The sequence below is a fragment of the Manis pentadactyla genome, chromosome 7 (genome assembly GCF_030020395.1).
Source record: "Manis pentadactyla isolate mManPen7 chromosome 7, mManPen7.hap1, whole genome shotgun sequence".
Lineage (NCBI taxonomy): Eukaryota > Metazoa > Chordata > Mammalia > Pholidota > Manidae > Manis > Manis pentadactyla.
In genome coordinates, this window is record NC_080025.1 from 81344251 (window position 1) to 81368074 (window position 23824).

The 23824-nt window shown below is 38.9% G+C and overlaps 1 protein-coding gene across 4 annotated transcripts in view; it reads left to right on the forward strand.

The window, feature by feature from the left end:
* The window catches only part of UMAD1 (UBAP1-MVB12-associated (UMA) domain containing 1), a 245432-nt gene that overhangs the window by 138269 nt on the left and 83339 nt on the right, over positions 1 to 23824 (forward strand). For all 4 annotated transcript variants that reach the window (XM_057504547.1, XM_036894519.2, XM_036894521.2 and 1 more), the window contains exon 3: positions 22329 to 22402. In XM_057504547.1, coding sequence (XP_057360530.1) covers positions 22329 to 22402 — 74 coding nt within the window. The remainder of the gene's footprint in view (positions 1 to 22328; positions 22403 to 23824) is intronic.

The window sequence follows — 23824 nt, forward strand, 5'->3', positions numbered from 1 at the left end:
GTCAAAATAAAAAGAATTCACTGTCTCTATAATGACCATAGAATTGGAGTATGAGAACTTGAGAGTCCTATCTTTGGTACAATAGAAATCATGTTTTTAAAGGGTGGATGCTGTAGGGTGTGTTTCTGTGGGTGTTTGTTAAGCTTTGGGGCAGGGAGGTGAGAATCTGAAAGGATGATAAGGATACTATCTTCAAGATGTGACTTTTAAAATGGGTTAGGAAGCAGGGATGGAGAACAGTAGCCATAGTAAGCTCAAAGATGCTTCAATGTCTTAACTACCAGGAGTTCTAGTTTTAAAAAATGAGCTGTGGAAATTGTAGAGGTAAAGTGATGTGCTTTCATTAGAGAGATGTAAAACTAGCTCTAAGTCCTTAAGAGAAAATAGAAATGAAACATCAGAACCAGAAATAATTACACCAACAGCATACTTAATGATCAACAACAAAACTGCTCCAACAGGCACCTGTTATATGCGGTATTCAGTTTGTTTTGCACAATGTTATAAAATGATCGGTGTACTTCTGGTTAAGTGAAATGAAGCCAGAATTAGACATTGTATTCTGTCTATTCTAATTCGATATATTAAAAAAAGGAGGCAAAAAATGAAGAAGAATTTAAGCTGATTATTGGGTCCAGTTTGCCTGTAACAGTATGTCATTCCAAAGGTGGATATTGTTCATGGAGAGAATTCAGAGTAAATAGTTTCTTTTCATGTTACAAAGAATGTGAGTCTTGAACCCAAATAGCTTGGTTTGAATACTGGTTCACTTAGTCATATTGTGATGGTGGGAACTCTAAAATCTTTTTTATTATTTTCCTCACCTGTTAAATAAGCAAAATGATACCTTCTTCATAAAGTTGTTGAAAAGAGATTGTTTCCTTTTATGCATTTGTCACAATTTCCTTGAAAAGTAGAAAAAAAAAATATGTGCTTAAATACTTTGAGGAAACTGCCTGGTACACATTATACCATCTGAATGAATTTTTAAACTTGTTTCTGCCCCTCCTTCTTAGAAAGGTTCCCTAGTTATTTGAACTGCCTTGGAGTTTTTGTTACATGTGAAACATCCCTGGGTAACTGTGCATATTACTTTCCTGTATAGTCATTTACAAACAAAAATGTTTAGAAAAAAGTGAAAAGGGCTCAGGATTAATTCTAGTTCTATTTTGGTTGCAAGGCTAATGGAAGCATGGAGATCTCTGTCTCTACCTCTACCTCTGTCTCTATCTTTATTTCATATGTATGCTAACCGTCCTATTTCTTGTATTTATTTCTGTTTATTCTGAAATAATTTTGAACTTAGAGAAAAGTTATAACCATAGTACAAAGAGCTTTCTGTTTTGCCATTTGAGAGTAAATTAGCAATATGATGTGTCATTACTTGCACCTACTTTAGTGTGTATTTCCTAAAAGCAGGGATATCTCTTACATCAATCATCAAAATCAGGAAACTAACCATCAAAAGCCATACCCCCATTTATGTTTTGTCCAGATGATGTACTTGATCACAAAAGGATCCAGTTCCAAATCACATGTTGCATTTAGTTGTCCTGTCTTTTTAATCTCCTTCAATCTGGAGTAGTTGCTCAGTCTCTCCTTCACTTGCAGTATCTAGATACTTTTGAAGACTACAGGCCAGTTATTTTGTAAAATATTCTTCAGTTTCGGTTTGTCTGACATGTCCTGGAAATTAGATTTAGGCTGTGCAATTTTGTGGTTTAGATAAGACAGATGGAGGCTGTGTCTTTTTTATATTCTGTGGAATATCATAGAAGTGACGTGTCCTTCTCATTGTGTCCCACTGTGTAGTGCCCAATTCCCGTTTGTTATATTACTGGAGATGTCAACCATGATCTCTTACTTGAGGTTGTACCTACCAGATTTCTCTCCTATAAAATTACTCATTCCTTTTTATAATCAGTATTTTGTTGGGGGGGAGGGTGCTTTGAGGTTATATAATATCCTGGTCCTTATCAACCTCCCAGCTGCTAGTTTTAACATCTCTCTCTGTTTCTTAGCTGAATTATTACTATGATGATTGTTAAATGATGATATTCTAATTTCTTCATTCCTTCTCCATTCATCAGTTGACATTCCACTGCAAGGGAAAGCCTCCTATTTTTTTTCCATTCTCATATTTATATCAGTACAGGTGCATGTATTATTTAATTATTTAGGCATTATATACAAAATAAAATTATTTATGGATATTTTGATGGATTATAATCTGTTACTATCATTTATTTTGATGCTTAAAATGTCCCAATGTGTGTCAGTCCTCCTTTAAGAGGTCCTGCTTATTCTCTGAGCACTTAACAGAACAGTGATACCCTCCAGGCCATCTTCACCTTGCTTGCACTTCAGTAGTCTTCCCCACATCCTCCTCTCCTCACTTGAGCGCCAGTAGCCTGCCACCGCCTACTTGCTGGAACTGTTATTTGGAAATCTAGAGGAGAAGGAAGAAAGACACATAGACAGGTAGGTAGGCGGGCTGGCTGACTTTTTTTTTTTAATGTTCTGCCCATAGAAATTGGGAACTAAAAGACTAGCCTACTAGTCTTACAGGGACACAGATACTTGGGTAATCAGAGATAATGGAAAAGCCCCAAATAATTTATTTTAATTTTGGAATGTGTCTTAGTCCATTTGGGCTGCTATAACAAAATACTAGAGACTGGGAAGCTTATAAACAACAGAAATTTATTTTTCACAGTTCTGGAGGCTGGGAGGTCCAAGATCAGGGCACCAGCAAGGTTGCTTTCTGTTGAGAGTACTCTTTCTGGGGCAGAACTGGTGCCTTGGAGATGTCCTTGCACCGTGGTGGGGGCGGGGGAGCTCTGTGGGGTCCCTTTTATAAGGGCGGTAATCCCATCCGTGAGAGCTCCACCCCTAGGATCTGATCACTCCCGAAAGGCCCCACTTCCTAGTACCATCATCTTTGTGGGTTAGGATTTCAGCATATACATTTTGAGAGGACATGTTTATTATATATATATAAAATATATATAAAATATATTTATAAATATATATATAAAATATATAATATATAAAATATTACTCTTTTCTACTAATATTTGAATATGGGTCCAAGTTAGTCTTTTGAGAACTCAGGGCCTAAACCAACCTAAGTTCTCCAGCACTTCATCCCACTACTTCTTATACCATAACCCAGTCTATAAAACTTCTTATACTATTTACTATGATCTTGGAATTAGGCTTAATAAGGAACCATACATAGTCTTTATTCTTTTCTTCCCGACTTCTTTTGCTATGAGATAGGAGGTAAATGGATGTAGAGACATGATACAGACATGCAGAGACACAAGCATTCCATATTTTCCCCCTCAGGAAGCCTTGAGGGCAGAGATGCTTTTTGCTTCTCCCTTTGACTGAGAGGCTTAGCCTGTTGCCTCTGTGCTCAGGTTTCCAAGGGCCTTGCCCTCTTTTGGGTCCAGGAGCTTTCTCATATGGTGAAGACAGAGAATCTGATAGCTGCAGGAGGGAGGTTTGCATCATGATGGCTGGAGGTGGGCAAGTGGAAGAAAAGGAATTTGAGTGAAACAAGTTGATATGAATGAAGCAAGTACTCTTAGACGCTTTGCACAATAGACCTGGTTGGTTAATGTTTGTCTTTTCCATCCTACTCCTTCAAATCTTAAAGAAACAGTTATTGGGGACTGGAACTTTTTAATGTATTGCAATTAGGCATATATCCAGATGAACTCTTATTTCACTGAACTCAACCCTGACAGACTACTGAATTTATGTGAAATCACTGAATCATGAAGATCTAAATATATAGTGGGGATTTAATAAATGAATCCTAACTTCAAGAATACTGAATGTATGAAACAGCAATACTGTAGAATTTGGTAATAAATTAGAAATATAAATTTCAAATACATAAACCATACATAATTTCCATAATTTAAAAATGGCAAATGGTTTTACTTTAATTTAGCCAGCCTTGAAATTAGCAATTCCTTCTTTACAAACTGAAAGAACTGCAGATTTTTCTTGAACATTACAACTAGTTTTAGAGGAATTTTTTAAATATCACTATATTTTAGTATGTATTTCCAATGTAGTACTATGTTTTTTGAAGAAAGCATTTTAAAATATGGCAAATACATGTCAGTAGTAAACTTAAAAATATAGCATTAAATACATTAAGATAAATAAAAATACTCCATCAGAATTCCTTTGGAATCCCAGCCAGTTCTTATATTCTCTGCAATTGCCTCAAACTCACTAACCACTTAGAAACTGCTAAATCTCTTCTCTGGTTTCAAAGTCACTATTGACTCTTTGTCCTTTTCTTTTACTCTTTAACAAAATGCAGGGAGGTGTGTCCCCATACTTTACAGCTGGTCTGCCCTGTCCTCCCTCATTGCACAAATCCTGTGCCGACTTTACTTTAGAGCTGTGATTGTAGATCTCTTCTTAAGCCTTTTGTTCAGCCTCTACCTTTCACCCAGTTCTAAGTGCTATTAATATACTGATTTCCTCTTACCAGTTATAATGCATCCTTTTCGGCTTCCTTTATTTATCCCATAATCTCATCAGACTTCTATTTTTCTAGACTACTGCCACTCTCTGCTTGATAGTGCCATGTTTTCTGTAATGCATGAGTCAGAAAATCGCATCTTGTGAGAGCCTGCCATGTGTGTGCTCAGTGCCAGCCATTGTGCCAGGTGCTGGGACTAGCGTGGCATAGAAACACATCATTGCTCCTGTGGAACTGACAGTCCAGTGGGAACAGCAGCTGTTATACAAGTGAATGTGTATAATTAAATGATTACAAATATGTGAAGTGCATTGGAGAAGAATGAGAACATACAGGAGTATGTAAAGGGGGTGTACATTCTGTTGAGGGGGTCTTGAGGAAGTGAGGTTGAGGCCAAGACATGAAGATTGAGTACAGTGGCTCTCCTTTATCTGTGGGGAATATGTTCCAAGACCCCTCAGTGGATGCCTGGAACTGTGGAGAGGGCTGACTCTGTATATCCTATATTTTTTCCTTATACATACATACCTATGATAAAGTTTAATTTATAAATTAGGCACAGTAAGGGAGTAACAACAATAATAATAAAATAAAACAATTACACTGTAATAAAAGTTATGTGAATGTGGTCTCTCTCAAAATATCTTACTGTACTCACCCTTCTTCTTGTGACAATGGGAATGATAAATGGCCTGTGTGATGAGATGAAGTGAGGGGAATGAGGGAGGCACTGTGACAAAGCGTTAGGCTGCTTCCTATTGACCTTCTGATGATAAACCAGGAGGAGGATCATCTGCTTGCAGACTGTGCTTGACCACAGATGACTGGAACCATGGAAAGCGAAGCTGCAGGTCAGGGGAACTGAACAGATTAGCAGGTCTTGGCTGAGGAACGTTTCAGGAAAAGAGTGGGCCTTGCTCTTTCCATCACCACTTTTACCCTGTGATCAAGCAAATTCTAATACTTTTTAGCCACGCCACCAGCTCACTCCCACCAGGTCATTTTTTCCTTCTTAATTGGCTTTTGCCTTTACACCTTTCTGATTTTGTGCCATCAACCTATGTTGGAGCTCCTGAAGCCAGTGTCCCCCAGATATTAGATTAGGACCTACCAGCAGCAGGTTCCCAAAGTCTGACTCGTCCACTGCTCCTACTCTGTAACTTTCCTCCTCTTTTCCTTCTGTTAACTCAGAATTGGCGGGATTTCTGTGAGAAAAAGCACAAGCCTGCACTGGGGACCTTAGAATTTATTTGTTGATATTGAACCCCTTGCCCCAAACACCTGGATTTCATTGTCAGCAACCTCTCCTTCCCCCATCCTAGCAGCATCAAGGCTTTAAAGGGATTGAAAAATGTCTTTTCCTTAGAGGAAGTCTAGCTGTTTGCTTAGATCAGTAAGGCATATTACCTCTAACGTTTTCATAATCTAAGATTGTGCTTCATTTGTTTATCTAGTACTTTATATTTTAGATCTCTTGTTTCAAGTTACTCAAAAATTTCAAATGTTATACCCAGCAGTTGAGAGTTTCTTAAAATACAGTGTATGAATATTCAGTGTCAGTAACACTGTGTTGGTACCTGGTTAAAGTAAGTGCACACAAACTTTCAGATACACATCAACAGAAACAGCATTATTGTATTCACACAGAAGAGCCAAATGATGATCTCCTTATACTGGTTATTACTGTCGTACTGCAATTCACTGTACCCAGGCCTCTGCTCAGACTGTTTCTGGCAGTTGGGCCCTTTGCTGAGCCACACGCAACCAATGCTGTCACAGAAAGAAAACACACATTTTCCTTCAGTTGGTTTTTCCTTTTCTCTTTAAATATATGTGTGTGTATATAAAACACTACTAATGTGGAATAAAGACTAATTATAACATCTGTATGTGAACAGATGTTATAATTAGAACAATACTAAAATAAATTGTAAAATACAGTATTGACCAGGAGTAGGCTTATCTTTAATTTCAACTATTTTATTGTTCTATACAGAGGGTGACACATTTAAAAAAATTTTATATTTAGTTGTAGTAAAATACATATAACAGATTTCACCATCTTAACTATTTTTATTTTTTTTAATTTTTTATTTATTTATTTATTTATTTTTTTAAAATAATTATTTTTTATTGAAGGGTAGTTGACACACAGTATTACATTACATGAGTTTCAAGTGTACAACACAGTGGTAGAACATTTATATACATAATTCTAGGTTCCAGCTATCACCCTACCAGGCTGTTACAATATCTTGACTATATTCCTTATGCTATACATTACATCCCGGTTACTAATTTATTTTACCATTGGAAGTCTGTCCTTCTTATTTTTTTTTTTTTTTTTTTTTTGTGAGGGCATCTCTCATATTTATTGATCAAATGGTGGTTAACGACAATAAAATTCTGTATAGGGGAGTCAATGCTCAATGCACAATCATTATTCCACCCCAAGCCTAATTTTTGTCAGTCTCCAATCTTCTGAGGCATAACAAACAAGTTTTTACATGTAGAACAAATTCTTACATAATGAATAAGTTACATAGTGAACAGTACAAGGGCAGTCATCACAGAAACTTTCGGTTTTGCTCATGCATTGTGAACTATAAACAGTCAGTTCAAATATGAATACTCATTTGGTTTTTATACTTGATTTATATGTGGATACCACATTTCTCTCTTTATTATTATTATTTTTAATAAAATGCTGAAGTGGGAGGTAGATACAAGATAAAGGTAGAAAACATAGTTTAGTGTTGTAAGAGAGCACATGTAGATGATCAGGTGTATGCCTATAGACTATGTGTTAATCCAAGCTAGACCAGGGCAATAAAACATCCACGTATGCAGAAGATTTCTCTCAGAACGGGGGGGTGAGGTTCTAAACCTCACCTCTGTTGATCCCCAATTTCTCACCTGATGGCCCCCCTGCGACTGTGCCTGTCTTAGGTTGTTCCTCCCTTGAGGAATCTTACCCGTCTCTGGCTAACCAGTCATCTTCCGGGGCCATACAGGGAAATGTGAAGTTGGTAAGTGAGAGAGAAGCCTTATTGTTTGAAAAAGTTAGCTTTTTACTTCTTTGCATATTTATGCCCTGTGGCTTCTATGCCCAGCATTTGTCTTGAGGTATCTTTACCACTTGGAAGAATTATGATACTCGGTCAATTTGATATGAGGCACGAATTCTATTTAAGGGTTGTAATTAGGAAGGAAGAAGAAAAGCTATAGAAGTAGCAGGCGGAAGAAAACATGGGAAGATTGATTATTTCTTTGATATATCTTCTTGTAGAGTAACTTCAGCATGTATAGGTTTTAAGCTACTACTTAAATTGCACACACACATTAACATAATAGGAGTATAGTTACATAACCAAAGCATATCTGTAATTACCAGCCATCTGCAGTGAAACCAAGAAAACCAGTTAGGCACCTTAGGCATTTGTGAAAACTTATCTATGATATGGTGGATATTGTCCAACTGAACTTGAACAGTCTGAGAGAAATCAGACAAATTAAAACAACCCATTCCTGGGGACTGTTCACATGCCATATGTTCTTTTAACAGTAAATAGTTTGTAGTTGTAAGACTTTGGAGCGCTACAATTTGCACTTCTCCAAATTCTTGGTTGAGTTCCAACAGTATAGATCCAGTCCAATTTTGTTGTTTTACTGTATGCACAGGCCAGCTTAGATATCTCCTTCCTCATTCCCATGGCAAGTCCAGGAACTGGTGGGATGAGTGCATCTACAGCTGTAGCAGTGCGTGGATCTTTGTTGGGGTTTTTTGATGATCATCTTCTGGCATGAGTCTTCCAGAGAGTGCAGATGTTGGAAGTTCTTTTTCATATCGTATCTTAGTTCATTTTCGGGGTAGCCCTATTAGGCTTTGATCCTCTGTTAGTCCATTCTTGAGTTCTGTGATTCCGCTGCTGTTTTGTCCCTTCAGTTTTTCCTTTGTTCTTATATTCCACAGATAAGTGAAATCATTTGGTATTTCTCTTTCTCCACTTGGCTTGTTTCACTGAGCATAATACCCTCCAGCTCCATCCATGTTGCTGCAAATGATTGGATTTGCCCTTTTCTTATGGCTGAGTAGTATTCCATTGTGTATATGTACCACATCTTCTTTATCCATTCATCTATTGATGGACATTTAGGTTGCTTCCAATTCTTGGCTATTGTAAATAGTGCTGCAATAAACATAGGGGTGCATCTGTCTTTCTCAAACTTGATTGCTGCGTTCTTAGGGTAAATTCCTAGGAGTGGAATTCCTGGGTCAAATGGTAAGTCTGTTTTGAGCATTTTGATGTACCTCCATACTGCTTTCCACAATGGTTGAACTAACTTACATTCCCACCAGCAGTGTAGGAGGGTTCCCCTTTCTCCACAGCCTCGCCAACATTTGTTGTTGTTTGTCTTTTGGATGGCAGCCATCCTTACTGGTGTGAGGTGATACCTCATTGTAGTTTTAATTTGCATTTCTCTGATAATTAGCGATGTGGAGCATCTTTTCATGTGTCTGTTGGCCATCTGTATTTCTTTTTTGGAGAACTGTCTGTTCAGTTCCTCTGCCCATTTTTTAATTGGGTTATTTGTTTTTTGTTTGTTGAGGCGTGAGAGCTCCTTATATATTCTGGACGTCAAGCCTTTATCGGATGTGTCATTTTCAAATATATTCTCCCATACTGTAGGGATCCTTCTTGTTCTATTGATGGTGTCTTTTGCTGTACAGAAGCTTTTCAGCTTAATATAGTCCCACTTACTCATTTTTGCTGTTGTTTTCCTTGCCCGGGGAGATATGTTCAAGAAGAGGTCACTCATGTTTATGTCTAAGAGGTTTTTGCCTATGTTTTCTTCCAAGAGTTTCATGGTTTCATGGCTTACATTCAGGTCTTTGATCCATTTTGAGTTTACTTTTGTATATGGGGTTAGACAATGGTCCAGTTTCATTCTCCTACATGTAGCTGTCCAGTTTTGCCAGCACCACCTGTTGAAGAGACTGTCATTTCGCCATTGTATGTCCATGGCTCCTTTATCAAATATTAATTGACCATATATGTCTGGGTTAATGTCTGGATTATCTAGTCTGTTCCATTAGTCTGTGGCTCTGCTCTTGTGCCAGTACCAAATTGTCTTGATTACTATGGCTTTATAGTAGAGCTTGAAGTTGGGGAGTGAGATCCCCCCTACTTTATTCTTCTTTCTCAGGATTGCTTTGGCTATTCGGGGTCTTTGGTGTTTCCATATGAATTTTTGAATTATTTGTTCCAGTTCATTGAAGAATGTTGCTGGTAGTTTCATAGGGATTGCATCAAATCTGTATATTGCTTTGGGCAGGATGGCCATTTTGACGATATTAATTCTTCCTAGCCACGAGCATGGGATGAGTTTCCATCTGTTAGTGTCCCCTTTAATTTCTCTTAAGAGTGACTTGTAGTTTTCAGAGTATAAGTCTTTCACTTCTTTGGTTAGGTTTATTCCTAGGTATTTTATTTTTTTTGATGCAATTGTGAATGGAGTTGTTTTCCTGATTTCTCTTTCTGTTGGTTCATTGTTAGTATATAGGAAAGCCACAGATTTCTGTGTGTTGATTTTGTATCCTGCAACTTTGCTGTATTCCGATATCAGTTCTAGTAGTTTTGGGGTGGAGTCTTTAGGGTTTTTTATGTACAGTATCATGTCATCTGCAAATAGTGACAGTTTAACTTCTTCTTTACCAATCTGGATTCCTTGTATTTCTTTATTTTGTCTGATTGCCGTGGCTAGGACCTCCAGTATTATGTTAAATAACAGTGGAGAGAGTGGGCATCCCTGTCTAGTTCCCGATCTCAGAGGAAATGCTTTCAGCTTCTCGCTGTTCAATATAATGTTGGCTGTGGGTTTATCATAGATGGCCTTTATTATGTTGAGGTACTTGCCCTCTATTCCCATTTTGCTGAGAGTTTTTAACATGAATGGATGTTGAACTTTGTCAAATGCTTTTTCAGCATCTATGGAGATGATCATGTGGTTTTTGTCTTTCTTTTTGTTGATGTGGTGGATGATGTTGATGGACTTTCGAATGTTGTGCCATCCTTGCATCCCTGGGATGAATCCCACTTGGTCATGGTGTATGATCCTTTTGATGTATTTTTGAATTCGGTTTGCTAATATTTTGTTGAGTATTTTTGCATCTACATTCATCAGGGATATTGGTCTGTACTTTTCTTTTTTGGTGGGGTCTTTGCCTGGTTTTGGTATTAGGGTGATGTTAGCTTCATAGAATGAGTTTGGGAGTATCCCCTCCTCCTCTATTTTTTGGAAAACTTTAAAGAGAATGGGTATTATGTCTTCCCTGTATGTCTGATAAAATTCCGAGGTAAATCCATCTGGCCCGGGGGTTTTGTTCTTTGGTAGTTTTTTGATTACCTCTTCAATTTCGTTGCTGGTAATTGGTCTGTTTAGATTTTCTGTTTCTTCCTGGGTCAATCTTGGAAGGTTATATTTTTCTAGGAAGTTGTCCATTTCTCCTAGGTTTCCCAGCTTGTTAGCATATAGGTTTTCATAGTATTCTCCAATAATTCTTTGCATTTCCGTGGGGTCCGTCGTGATTTTTCCTTTCTCGTTTCTGATACTGTTGATTTGTGTTGACTCTCTTTTCCTCTTAATAAGTCTGGCTAGAGGCTTATCTATTTTGTTTATTTTCTCGAAGAACCAGCTCTTGGTTTCATTGATTTTTGCTATTGTTTTATTCCTCTCAATTTTATTTATTTCTTCTCTGATCTTTATTATGTCGCTCCTTCTGCTGACCTTAGGCCTCATCTGTTCTTCTTTTTCCAATTTCGATAATTGTGACATTAGACCATTCATTTGGGATTGCTCTTCCTTTTTTAAATATGCTTGGATTGCTATATACTTTCCTCTTAAGACTGCTTTTGCTGTGTCCCACAGAAGTTGGGGCTTAGTGTTGTTGCTGTCATTTGTTTCCATATATTGCTGGATCTCCATTTTGATTTGGTCATTGATCCATTGATTATTTAGGAGCATGTTGTTAAGCCTCCATGTGTTTGTGAGCCTCTTTGCTTTCTTTGTACAGTTTATTTCTAGTTTTATGCCTTTGTGGTCTGAAAAGTTGGTTGGTAGGATTTCAATGTTTTGGAATTTTCTGAGGCTCTTTTTGTGGCCTAGTATGTGGTCTATTCTGGAGAATGTTCCATGTGCACTTGAGAAGAATGTATATCCCGCTGCTTTTGGATGTAGAGTTCTATACATGTCTATTAGGTCCATCTGCTCTACTGTGTTGTTCAGTGCTTCCGTGTCCTTACTTATTTTCTGCCCAGTGGATCTATCCTTTGGGGTGAGTGGTGTGTTGAAGTCTCCTAGAATGAATGCATTGCAGTCTATATCCCCCTTTAGTTCTGTTAGTATTTGTTTCACATATGCTGGTGCTCCTGTGTTGGGTGCATATATATTTAGAATGGTTATATCCTCTTGTTTGACTGAGCCCTTTATCATTATGTAGTGTCCTTCTTTATCTCTTGTTACTTTCTTTGTTTTGAAGTCTATTTTGTCTGATATTAGTACTGCAACCCCTGCTTTCTTCTCACTGTTGTTTGCTTGAAATATGTTTTTCCATCCCTTGACTTTTAGTCTGTACATGTCTTTGGGTTTGAGGTGAGTTTCTTGTAAGCAGCATATAGATGGGTCTTGCTTTTTTATCCATTCTGTTACTCTGTGTCTTTTGATTGGTGCATTCAACCCATTAACATTTAGGGTGACTATTGAAAGATATGTACTTATTGCCATTGCAGGCTTTAAATTCGTGGTTACCAAAGGTTCAAGGTTAGCCTCTTTAGTATCTTACCGCCTAACTTAGCTCGCTTATTGAGCTGTTATATACACTGTCTGGAGATTCTTTTCTTCTCTCCCTTCTTGTTCCTCCTCCTCGATTCTTCATATGTTGGGTGTTTTGTGCTGTGCTCCTTCTAGGAGTGCTCCCATCTAGAGCAGTCCATGTAAGATGTTCTGTAGAGGTGGTTTGTGGAAAGCAAATTCCCTCAGCTTTTGTTTGTCTGGGAATTGTTTAATCCCACCATCATATTTGAATGATAGTCGTGCTGGATACAGTATCCTTGGTTCAAGGCCCTTCTGTTTCATTGTATTAAATATATCATGCCATTCTCTTCTGGCCTGTAGGGTTTCTGTTGAGAAATCTGACGTTAGCCTGATGGGTTTCCCTTTATAGGTGACCTTTTTCTCTCTAGCTGCCTTTAACACTCTTTCCTTGTCCTTGATCTTTGCCATTTTAATTATTATGTGTCTTGGTGTTGCCCTTCTTGGATCCTTTCTGTTGGGGGTTCTGTGTATTTCCGTGGTCTGTTTGATTACTTCCTCCCCCAGTGTGGGGAAGTTTTCAGCAATTATTTCTTCTAAGATACTTTCCATCTCTTTTCCTCTCTCTTCTTCTTCTGGGACCCCTATAATACAGATATTGTTCCTTTTGGATTGGTCACACAGTTCTCTTAATATTGTTTCATTCCTGGAGATCCTTTTGTCTCTCTCTATGTCAGCTTCTATGCGTTCCTGTTCTCTGATTTCAATTCCATCAATGGCCTCTTGCATTCTATCCATTCTGCTTATAAACCCTTCCAGAGTTTGTTTCATTTCTGCGATCTCCTTTCTGGCATCTGTGATCTCCCTCCGGACTTCATCCCATTTTTCTTGCGTATTTCTCTGCATCTCTGTCAGCATGTTTATGATTCTTATTTTGAATTCTTTGTCAGGAAGACTGGTTAGGTCTGTCTCCTTCTCTGGTGTTGTCTCTGTGATCTTTGTCTGCCTGTAGCTTTGCCTTTTCATGGTGATAGAAATAGTCTGCAGAACTGGGACGAGTGACGGCTGGAAGGACTTCCTTTCTTGTTGGTTTGTGGCCCTCCTCTCCTGGGATAACAGCGGCCTCTAGTGGCTTGTGCTGCGCAGCTGCGCGCAGACAGGGTTTCTGCTTCCTGCCCGGCTGCTATGGAGTTAAATCTCCGCTGTTGCTGTGGGCGTGGCCTGGCTCGGGCTGCTGCTCCAAAATGGTGGAGTCGCGTTGGAGCAGGAGCTGCTGGGAGGCTATTTATCTCCGTAAGGGGCCTCCCTGCTCCCTGCAGCCCAGGGGTTAGGGTGCCCAGAGATCCCGGATTCCCTACCTCTGGATTAAGTGACCCGCCCTGCCCCTTTAAGACTTCCAAAAAGCACCCGCCAAAACAAAACAGCGACCACCAAAAATAAAAAAAGAAAAAAAAATTTTTAAATTAAAAAAAAAAAAAAAGTTTTTAATTAAAAAAAAAAAAAAAAAAAGGTGGTCGTTCGTTTTTCTTTATTCTCCGGTGCCAGCCTCAGGCCTCTGCTCACCGGTCTTTCTGCCCTGTTTCCCTAGTATTGGGGTCCCTGTCCCTTTAAGACTTCCAGAAAGCGCTCGCCAAAACAAAGCAGCAAAAAAGCAAAAAAAAAAAAATGGTCGCGCGCTTTTCTTATGTCCTCTGTCGCCCAGCCTCCAGTGCCTGCTCACTGTTCTTGCTGCCCTGTTTTCCCAGTATCGAGGGCCCTGCACTCTGGCCCGGATGGCTGGGGCTGGGTGTTCGGCAGTCCTGGGCTCCGTCTCCCTCCCACTCTGCCTGCTCTTCTCCCGCCGGGAGCTGGGGGGAGGGGCGCTCGGCTCCCGCGGGGCTGGGGCTTGTATCTTACCCCCTTCGCGAGGCGCTGGGTTCTCTCAGGTGCGGATGTGGTCTGGATATTGTCCTGTGTCCTCTGGTCTTTATTCTAGGAAGGGTTGTCTTTGTTATATTTTCATAGATATATGTTGTTCTGGGAGGAGATTTCCGCTGCTCTACTCACGCCGCCATCTTCCGCCCCCCTGAACTATTTTTAAATGTACAGTTCAGGTGCATTAAGTACACTCACAGTGTTGTGAATCAGCCTCCAGAATTATTTTCACTTTGCAACGCTCAAAACATGTGTACCACTTAAACAACAAAGCTCTATTCGCTACCCCTTCCAGCCCCTGGCAGCCACTAGTCCATTTTCTGTCTCTATGGATTTGACTATTCTAGGCACTTCATGAATGGAATCATACAGTATCGGTCTTTTTGTGACTGATTTATTTTACTTGGCATAATGTCTTTAAGGTCATCCATGTTATTGCATATGTCAGAACTGCCTTCCTTTTAAGGCTGAATAATATTGGATTATATGTACATACCACATTTTGTCTGTCCATTCATCTGATGGACTCCCGGTTGCCTCCACCTTTGGCTCTTGTGAATGCTGCTACTGTGAACGTGGATGTACAAATACTTCTTCAAGAACCTGTAGTCAAATCTATTGGGAACTTATCTTATTGAGCCCCAATCTTAGCACATAGATATGAACTCTCTAAATATATAAGCTCTGTGGGAGGGAAGGAGAGAAAGGAGGGGACAATCATTCCAAAAATTAGCAGATTTTAATTGACAGCCATATAAGGTTATCTCAGTCTGCTTCAGTGTTTCTCAAAGTATTGTCCATGAGCCACCTGCATTAGACTCTCCTGGAATGCTTGCCAGAAATTTAGATTCTTAGGCCCTTCATCAAACTTCACAAGTCTGACTCTCTTGTGAGACTTAGGAATTTGTATCTCAGGTAATTCTTACACACTGAAAAGTGAAGAGCACTGCCTCCCTGGCAATGACATGTCCCTGAATTTACCTGTTATAAATATGAAGGCCCTGCTCTGGGCTACTTTCTGCCCCTGCTTGCTTTGGGGCACATTCATCCCAGGCTAGCCCATAATACACTTTTTTTTTCTCTCTGTCTGTATATTGTAGCCCAACTAAATGTTCCTTAAATATATAGCAAAGGATAGCCAGGTCCGAGTTTGAAACCCTAGACTTTGATCCAGGCTCATTCACGATCCTCCTTCCTGGACCTTGGTGCTTCACTGTTGGACCCCAGCAGCCATGAGCAGGTCAGGACTTCCTCCCTCAGGCCTTGTGTGTAGGTTTACCTGACTTCCTAAAGGGACCAACTCTCTCCGTTTCATGTAACCTGGTAGAGTGAGCCTATTTTTTTCTATTTACAAATTAAATCTTCACGTCACACTTTCTGAAAATCCTTTCTGTGTCAGTCCCATTTGTTTTCAGCAGAGCACATGGAACATCCTGTCAGAGGACTGCTGAGCACAGCTCTTGGGAGAGCTTACGTTCAGGGTTCAGGAGCATTTTGGGATCCATGGTCAGGAATGGTCAGCTCAGCTTATTCTCACATTATACAAATTTACTCTGACTTAGGGAGCATGTAAGCAGCAAACCTTTGAAGGCAGATCTGTACAACGTGATACAATATTGTATAAGTGTACATGTAGAAAATCAGTTTGGCCTTTTGAGTTTCTAGTCTCCCAGCCTAAAAGTGAGAATGCCTAGGCTCACTCATTTAATATAGTGTTAAATGCTTTACTGATGTTTGGGGATTACTTTAAGATCTTCCAGAAAAATTATTACCCTTAGCTACAAAGCAGCAAGACTCAGACGTAAAGACATCTGTGGAATCTCCCGGCAAGTCAATCGGGAGCAGGCCCGTAGGACTGCTCAGCGGGTCTGACCTTAGCTGGTCTGACCTCAGCTGGATTTGCTGGTGATTCTTACTTCCCTAAGTCAATGCCCTCAAGCATTCACTGTGACCCTGCTTTCCAAGTAGTAAGCAGGCATTAGCTGTGTGATTTTAATAGCAGCCATAAAGTTAAAATCTAACATGAGGCATAAAAGTTGTATATAAGTATGTTTTAACTTAAGATTCACACTACTGTCTTACAAAGTAGATCGCCTGTTCTGTTGAACCCTAATTTAAATTTTTCTTCAGATTTCAACCACTTACGATTCTTTTTATAAGCCCTTCATGATTATGTGTGTAGAATTCTTTTATCCCCCGCCTACCCCATTCAATCAGAGCAACAGATATTTACTAAATATTCACTTCATTATCAGAAAGATGTGTGTGTGTGTTCTGTTCTATCCTTAGTGAGTTTGGGGTGTGATAATTTTGATATGTTAATCGAACATGTTCTTGGTGCCATTTTAATTTGCTTACTACCCAGCTTGATTTAATTCCTACTCAGCTTGAACCTTTTCCTACATTTGTTTGCTAGCTGCATTCCTTCCTGTGTGGCTTAGCAGTTCCTGTTCTTGGCTCATTTTCCCATGGGGTCATCACAACCGCCATCAGCATCCTGACCGACAATGGCAGGCTCCTGGTCAGGGTCTGTCTTCAGCAATTAGGATTGTGGTTTTCTTTCTATTCCTTTCTTCATTATAGTGGAAAATGGGGAGTAAGTGGGCAGTAAAAGAAAAAGTGGAGGGGAAAACTAAGTTGAACTGGAGGAGACTTGAACGTCAAGTGTATTAAACTGAATTGGGTAACCAAAGTCCAGTTCCAGTAAGTAATGGGAAGCAGCATGGTATTATGTAATGATTTAGCTCTGTCAGCCAACTTGGATTCTAGCACCAGGTCTGCTGTTCCTAAATGGGTATAATAAAATCGACTCACAACACTGCCATGAGCATTAAATGAGTTTATCTGTGTGAGCCCCTCCTTCCACCTTTCCTGTGGTGAGGGTAAGGGCAACAGCCACAAGGCAAAGGCTGAGCAGTAGTTGACAACAAGACTTGGGACAAAACGTTTTCTCGCCCCTCTTCCTTCTCTGCAATTAGCATTGAACATGTTTTCTCACTGAATCTTTGTAACAGTCTTTGGATCATCATTCCCATTTTTCAGATTAGAAAGTTGAGGCTCTGAAACATTAAGTAACTAGCACAGGGTCATGGATTTAGTAAAGGTTTTGAGTCGAGTTCTGTCAGATTCCAAAGCCATTCTTTTACCACAGTGTCAGGCTGCCCTTGTATAATGAGTGTGTGTCTGAAGAATGAAAAGGAGTTAATGGAGTGGCCATTCCACTGTTCTTTCCACTACTTCACTTGGTGAATGACTAATAAGGAAACACTCCCAGAGGGTATTTGCATTTTAAAAGAGGAGCTCATTAACCCTAATGAATCTCTAATTAGAGGAATTTGTGGGGGAGATGTTTCTGAGCACTGGGCTTTCTCCTGTGTCTTCAAGGTGCTTGGCTAGCCTTTTCTGCTCTGTAGATTATCAACTATTCTGGATTCAGAATTCTGTGGTAGAATGCAGTCACATACTACTGGTCTGCCCCAAATGCAATGAATGAATGAACAGGGAGTTATGAAAAGAATCAACTACAGAAAGATAAGTGTGGGTTAGCATCGTGTAAAATGAGTGTTCAAAAGCATAATAACAAATTTGGCAATGTTGTAAGGTCTTCTTAGGAGTCAAGTAAAAATAATACATTTCATAATTTTAACCTCAGAAATGTTATGTTAGTATTTCCCATAACATGTTCATAGACCTCTGCAAGATGTTTAATAGATATCAGGTGAATAAGATGGCTCTACAGTCAAATACATTGTGAAAAAGAAATATAATTTCTTCACTGAAGAATTTTTCAGAGCGTTTATGTGTTAAAATGTACTGGAAGGGAATACATTCTGTAGGTTTTTCTCATACTTTTGGCCACAAAAACATTTTTTCCATGTAAACCCCTTGAAACTAGTGTTTGTTAGACTGTGTTCTCAGATATGGAGTTCTAGATAATTCTTCTTTAATTAAAGAAAAGAAAAAAAAGCTGTATTCTTAGCTTTTCACTGGCAGGCAGGTTTCAACTCTGCCCACCAGCCCATTCCCAGTCCTGTTGGGCTTTAGGGCGTTCCTATAATAACACCCCTCTTCCCAGGATAAGATATGGCCAATTTAGGGAAAAAACAATGCAAAACAAAACAGAGACCAAATTCTCATCTGTATAAAGCTGGTGCTGAAGAATGTGGCTTCCATCAAGGAGCAAATGGATTTCCTAAACTGAACCCCAGAATTAGGTTGAGCCTCCTGCAGTTACAGGGCATGCTGGGCTGGTGCAGGCTTTCCCAGCCGGGAGGAGGTCCCTGGGGAGGCCCACAGCCGACCCAGCAATGTGCTCTCTTTGGTCCTCCTGTTCTCAACAGAAGGGAGGAGAAAGGTAGAACCACAGCAGCAAAGTCCTCCCAAATCACCAACCCACGGACTGGAGAGAGGAGGGAGGCCGGGGTGAATGTCACTAGAGCTTCCTCCACACTGGAGGAGGCCTAGGGATGGGGGCCCTCCCTCACCCACTCACCGAGAGTTCTGCTGGCCACCAGACAGATCTCCGGGGTGACCCAAATCGGCATCTGGTTCCCCTCCCATCGCTGGGGATTTCTCTCCTTTCTACCTTCCCTCCTATCTAGTACTCACTCTTCACCACCATTTCTCTTCTCTTTCAACCCAATCCACTCAGTAGAGTGGGATCGTGATGATATCCTAATGACCATCTCTTTAATCATCTTACATAACTCAAACATAATTCAGGTTTTTATCCTAGAAAAGGTGGAGTACATATATATTCCCTAATACAGAGATCAGGAAACAACAGCCTGACACCTATCTTTGTAAATAAAATTTTATTGGAACACAGCCACACTCACTGGTTTATATATTGTCTGTGGCTGCTCTAGGCTACAATGGTAGAGTTAAGAAGTTGTGACAAAGACAGTATGGCCCACAAAACCTAAAGTGTTTAAAAATTGCTAACCCCCTAACCTAAAATACAGATGAACACTTCAGTCCTTTAAATTCTGCAAGAGCTTCTTTGGTATTTATATGTAGCCTTTATCATTTATTCACTCTAAACAAAAACTACATTTTAAACTAAGAAAATTTCATGGCTCTCATATAAGAGAGATTTTGCCTATTATAAAATTGTTTCTAGCCATAGAAACTTCTGGAAAACTATCAAGGGGACTGTGTGTTTGCATTGAAAGACTGGAAGGAAGAACCGAGGCCTGCATTGGTCAGAAGTACTTGACATCATCAGTGGAAAGGGAAGGGAGCAGATAAGCCATGGGTCTATCCTGGAAGAGCCAGAGGAGCCTAGGGTCCCCGGGGCTGGACCAGCACGAGATCCTGCCTTCAGAGCTCCCTTTCCGAGTCCCAGGCTCTTCTCTTTACTGTTCCTTGACTCAGAGACTTGATTTCTCCCACCTCAGCTGCTGCCCACTGGAACCTTGCACCAGACCACACAGACTCCCCAGAGATGTCAGGAGACTGGGCTCTGCACCCACTGTGACCACCTTCTCCCTGGGAGGCTGGGGCCCCAGGGGGTTCACTCACCATGAAAGGGGTAGAGGGATGGGGAGGATCTCTTACTGTGCCAGAGTGAGGATCAAATATGGTATTGTAAAAAAGACTTTATGAAATGTAAAGCACTGGGAAAATGTTGGTCATTTTTGTTTGATTGTTTTTAAAGCTGACTTGCAAATGAAATTTTTTAATCTATCTGGCACGTAATTAGAGTTACCTCATGTTTGAAAACTACAGAGTTCCTTAATTTTGCATTTGTTGCATCTTTATAAAGTATCTAACTTTCAAGTGGGTTATAAAAAATTAGAGAAAATAATTTTTACCTTGATAAAATAATTCTTCAGTGGGAGGGAAAAGAAACTTCAAAAATCATATTTCACTGTGACCTGTCCTTTTTTGTTTGTTGTTTGTGTAGTTTTCATTTTGTGCCTTTGTTTATAAAGAATAATCTTGCAGATGGCATTTTTCCTTATAATCAGTTATTGTCCTTTCTGAGTCATCACCAGACATGGCATTTCAGTAAACAGTGATTCTACAATTGCCTGCAGGCCAATGTGTGTGGCACATAACCTTTCTGGTTATCAATCAGTAGGTAGAAATGGAGAAAGTTTTGTACAGATGTAACTCTTGAAATCAGGAAAATGGCAAAGGAAGCATAGACTTTATACTGAATGATTTTAGCCAAATGGAGTGTGTGTATGGCTATGAGATAGAGCAATAATCATTTTAAAATGTAAAAAAAAAAAATCTTCCTTGAGTAAACGACCTTTCACATGGGGATATTTTTCTTACAAACGTCAGGCATGTGAGTATTAAACACAATTTGACCTCAGCTTACAGAGCCTCACATTACTTGGGCTGCTTACGCTGCTGTGGTCTCATAACTTTAACCAAACAAAACTCCGTGTGCGTTGGTTTTGCCACCTATAAACTGGGGATTATCCTTAACTTTCAGAAAGGGGGATTTCTGAAAGTAAGACTCTTCTTGATATACAAATAAATGATCAGTTCAAATTTTTAAAAAATCAATCAAAATAGTTTGACAGCCTTGGTCACACAAAAGTAGGTTGATGTAATTTTTCACTTAACAACTATTAACTTTATTAACCTATAGGCATGACCCAAAAGTTTCAAATGCTTTTGTTTCAGCATGATTTTTCAAACTCATTAACTGGACTTAAGATCTGATAAATTATGTCACAGTTGTGAATTACTAGTAACAATATATCACCATGGTATTTAATAAATTTGCCTTTGAAGTTTCATAAGTATGTTTTAGAAGAAAGACACTAATTGTGTGTTCAAATACAGCTTTTATGACACACTATATAGTATTATTTTGCTACAGTTTTATAGACTGGAAACTATAAAGAGAAGTTCACTAATTTATTCAGTGAATATTTATTGAACATTATGTGCTGGGTGTTGCCGAACAATAATAATGTTGCATATAGCTAAGAACAAAGCCTATAGGCTGGAATATGCATTGATGTACTTGAATTTTAAACATTCTGAGGAGTCATTATCTTAATAAACTACTAGTTTAATTCTTGCTTCATGATTTTAGAATTTAACAGAATTTTATTTAACCCCTGAAAATTTTCATGAGGTTCTTCCTTGAATACAGCCTTTGGTAAACTAAAGTTTTGTGTTTCATATGGAAGAGTAAAGCTTAGCTAAGACTTTCATACTTTGCTATCTCCAATCAAGATATGTAACCTTCCTTGAATTAACAGATTCCTAACCTTTAATGTCAGCCAAGTCATCATCTATGAATTTTGTAATCTTTCCTTTAATGGGCAGTCCTGAGCTGGCTTAATTTTATGGGAAGAGCAGTTTACAATTACAAAAGTAACCTTATTATGCTTTTAAAAAGTAATCTAATTGTTTCTCTGCTTACCGTGTGTTAACCACAGATCATCAGTGATAGTTAATAAATTAAAATAGTCATTCATAAATTAAATTATACCTATACTTACCTAACTATATTTGTGTCTGTTGGAGCCAGCATCAGCACCAACTTCATGTAGTGATATAACCCACCCAGGCACCAGCCTTAGGAATCAATGTATTAACTGAAAGCTAATTTATGCCTTTGTTTGTTGTTCTTTCCTGCTGTAAAGATTGTTTGACATTTGGCTAATTATTACATACAAGCATGTATATCTACTCTGAGCCAAAGCACAGACACAACTGCACACTTATAAAGAGTAAACCTTATAATCTGAAAGTAATTTTAACTTGAAAATTAAGACTTAATTTGAAAATAATTTGCCTTATCTTCCTTAAGTCGAAAGCTTTCCTAGTTTATTTGAAGTCTGACTTGATTTACAAAATATGAACTCACTTGATTTTTCCAAAGTAAACCTATGTAAAGCCAGATACATTTCTGGCTTAGATTGTATGTATTTATAGATGATTTACGAGATCTCTATAATATTACTGTTCTTACAAATTAACTTATTTACTTTGTAACTAAGGAAATAGTAGTTGCTTCCATAATGTGAAACATACAATAACAAAAGGTTTTTCAAATAAGTAGAAGACAGTTTGACTTCAGTGGTATAGTAAATTGGGTTCTTTTTCTTTTGCATCATAGGGGATACAGCATCTGAGGAGAGGATAGCAGCAAGAGGTAAAACTTCAGAAGGAGACAGTAACCAGCCTTTGGAGGTAAGTGAAAATCAATGAGTTCTTCTGGGATGAAACTGGATGCATTACTATCACTATATATTCCTCTGAGGATAAATGGTAACTAATCTTGCTATGCAGACACTGCCTAGGTACCTGAGAACAAGTGGTCTGCTGAAAGTGAGGGGAAGGCAGTACAGGGGTGACCTTCCAAGTGCTGAGCTTTTCCCAGTGCTGGAAATGAAAAGTTCATGTTGACAAAAGAGGCATAGAGCACTTGAGTTAAAACATTTGAACTACTTTTAATGGAGTGATTATTTTCTAATACACTTGAGGAAATAGGTAATACATGAGCCTCTATAAACCTATAGAGAAAGGTTTGAAAATACCTTTTCAGACTGTATTATATTACCATTTCCAGCATCAAAGTGTGCTCCTCCACATTGTTTGATAGAAAGTCTAGGGTATTTGTTCTTTTCCACAGGAGAAAATTATTGGCTTCTTGTGGGTACTTGAAGGTGGAACCTTGGATACTTTCAGCTACTATGTAGAAACATATTAACATTATTTATTCACTGAAGTAATCATTTTTAAGTCCTAGAGGGAATGTTAATTTTTAGGGTGGAAGAGATATCCATTAATTTTGAAACTTTCTGCCTGGGGGCACCTCTCCTCATTGTTGCATACAACTTGAGGTGGTCAGGACCTGGCCTGTTTGGTTCACCCTTGTATCCCCAAAGCCTAGCACAGAATAGGCAGTCAAAAAAATTTGTTAAATGAATGCATGAATGCAATCATGAGGTATATATAAAGAGTAATATTTAAGGAGAGGTGCTTTTTATATTTAAATTTTCCACAGTGAGAAAATATTTATAATCAAGAAAAAAACATATTTAAAGAAGTGATATGGGAAGTAAGTTGATAATAAGGAAGAGAAGAGCCATCTTTCCCATAAAACTGTGTATTTGTTTTTTTCATTCCTGCATGCAACAAATATTTATTCAGTGCTGACCATATTTAAGGCACTGTGCAGAGAGCTGAGAATACAGGGGTGAAAAAAGATACAAGGAAAAGAAAAATGTCCAGCCCACATGCTGAAGCAACTTGGTCTCTCTCATTCATTCAAACACTTCATGAATGCTGACCCTAAGTAGCACCTTTGATAGGAAATAAAGGTTGATGTATTTGAGGTTTGGGAAAGAACCACCAGGAAGGTTTGGAAACCATCCATGATTACTTGAGCTTAATTACTGAGTTATGTGATCCAGTGGAGATATCTTGGAACTCAGTTGTTTTCAAAGTTGATTCAGACAGAAAGAATTCCAATGTTAATTCTTAAGGAAAGACGCTTTTGAGAATATATCCTGCAAGGTTTTAAACTAGCTCATTATTGTGCTACTTTCTAGTATCTCCATTGTACAACCAACTCTTAGGACTCAGTACTGGATATATGTACTCATGCTG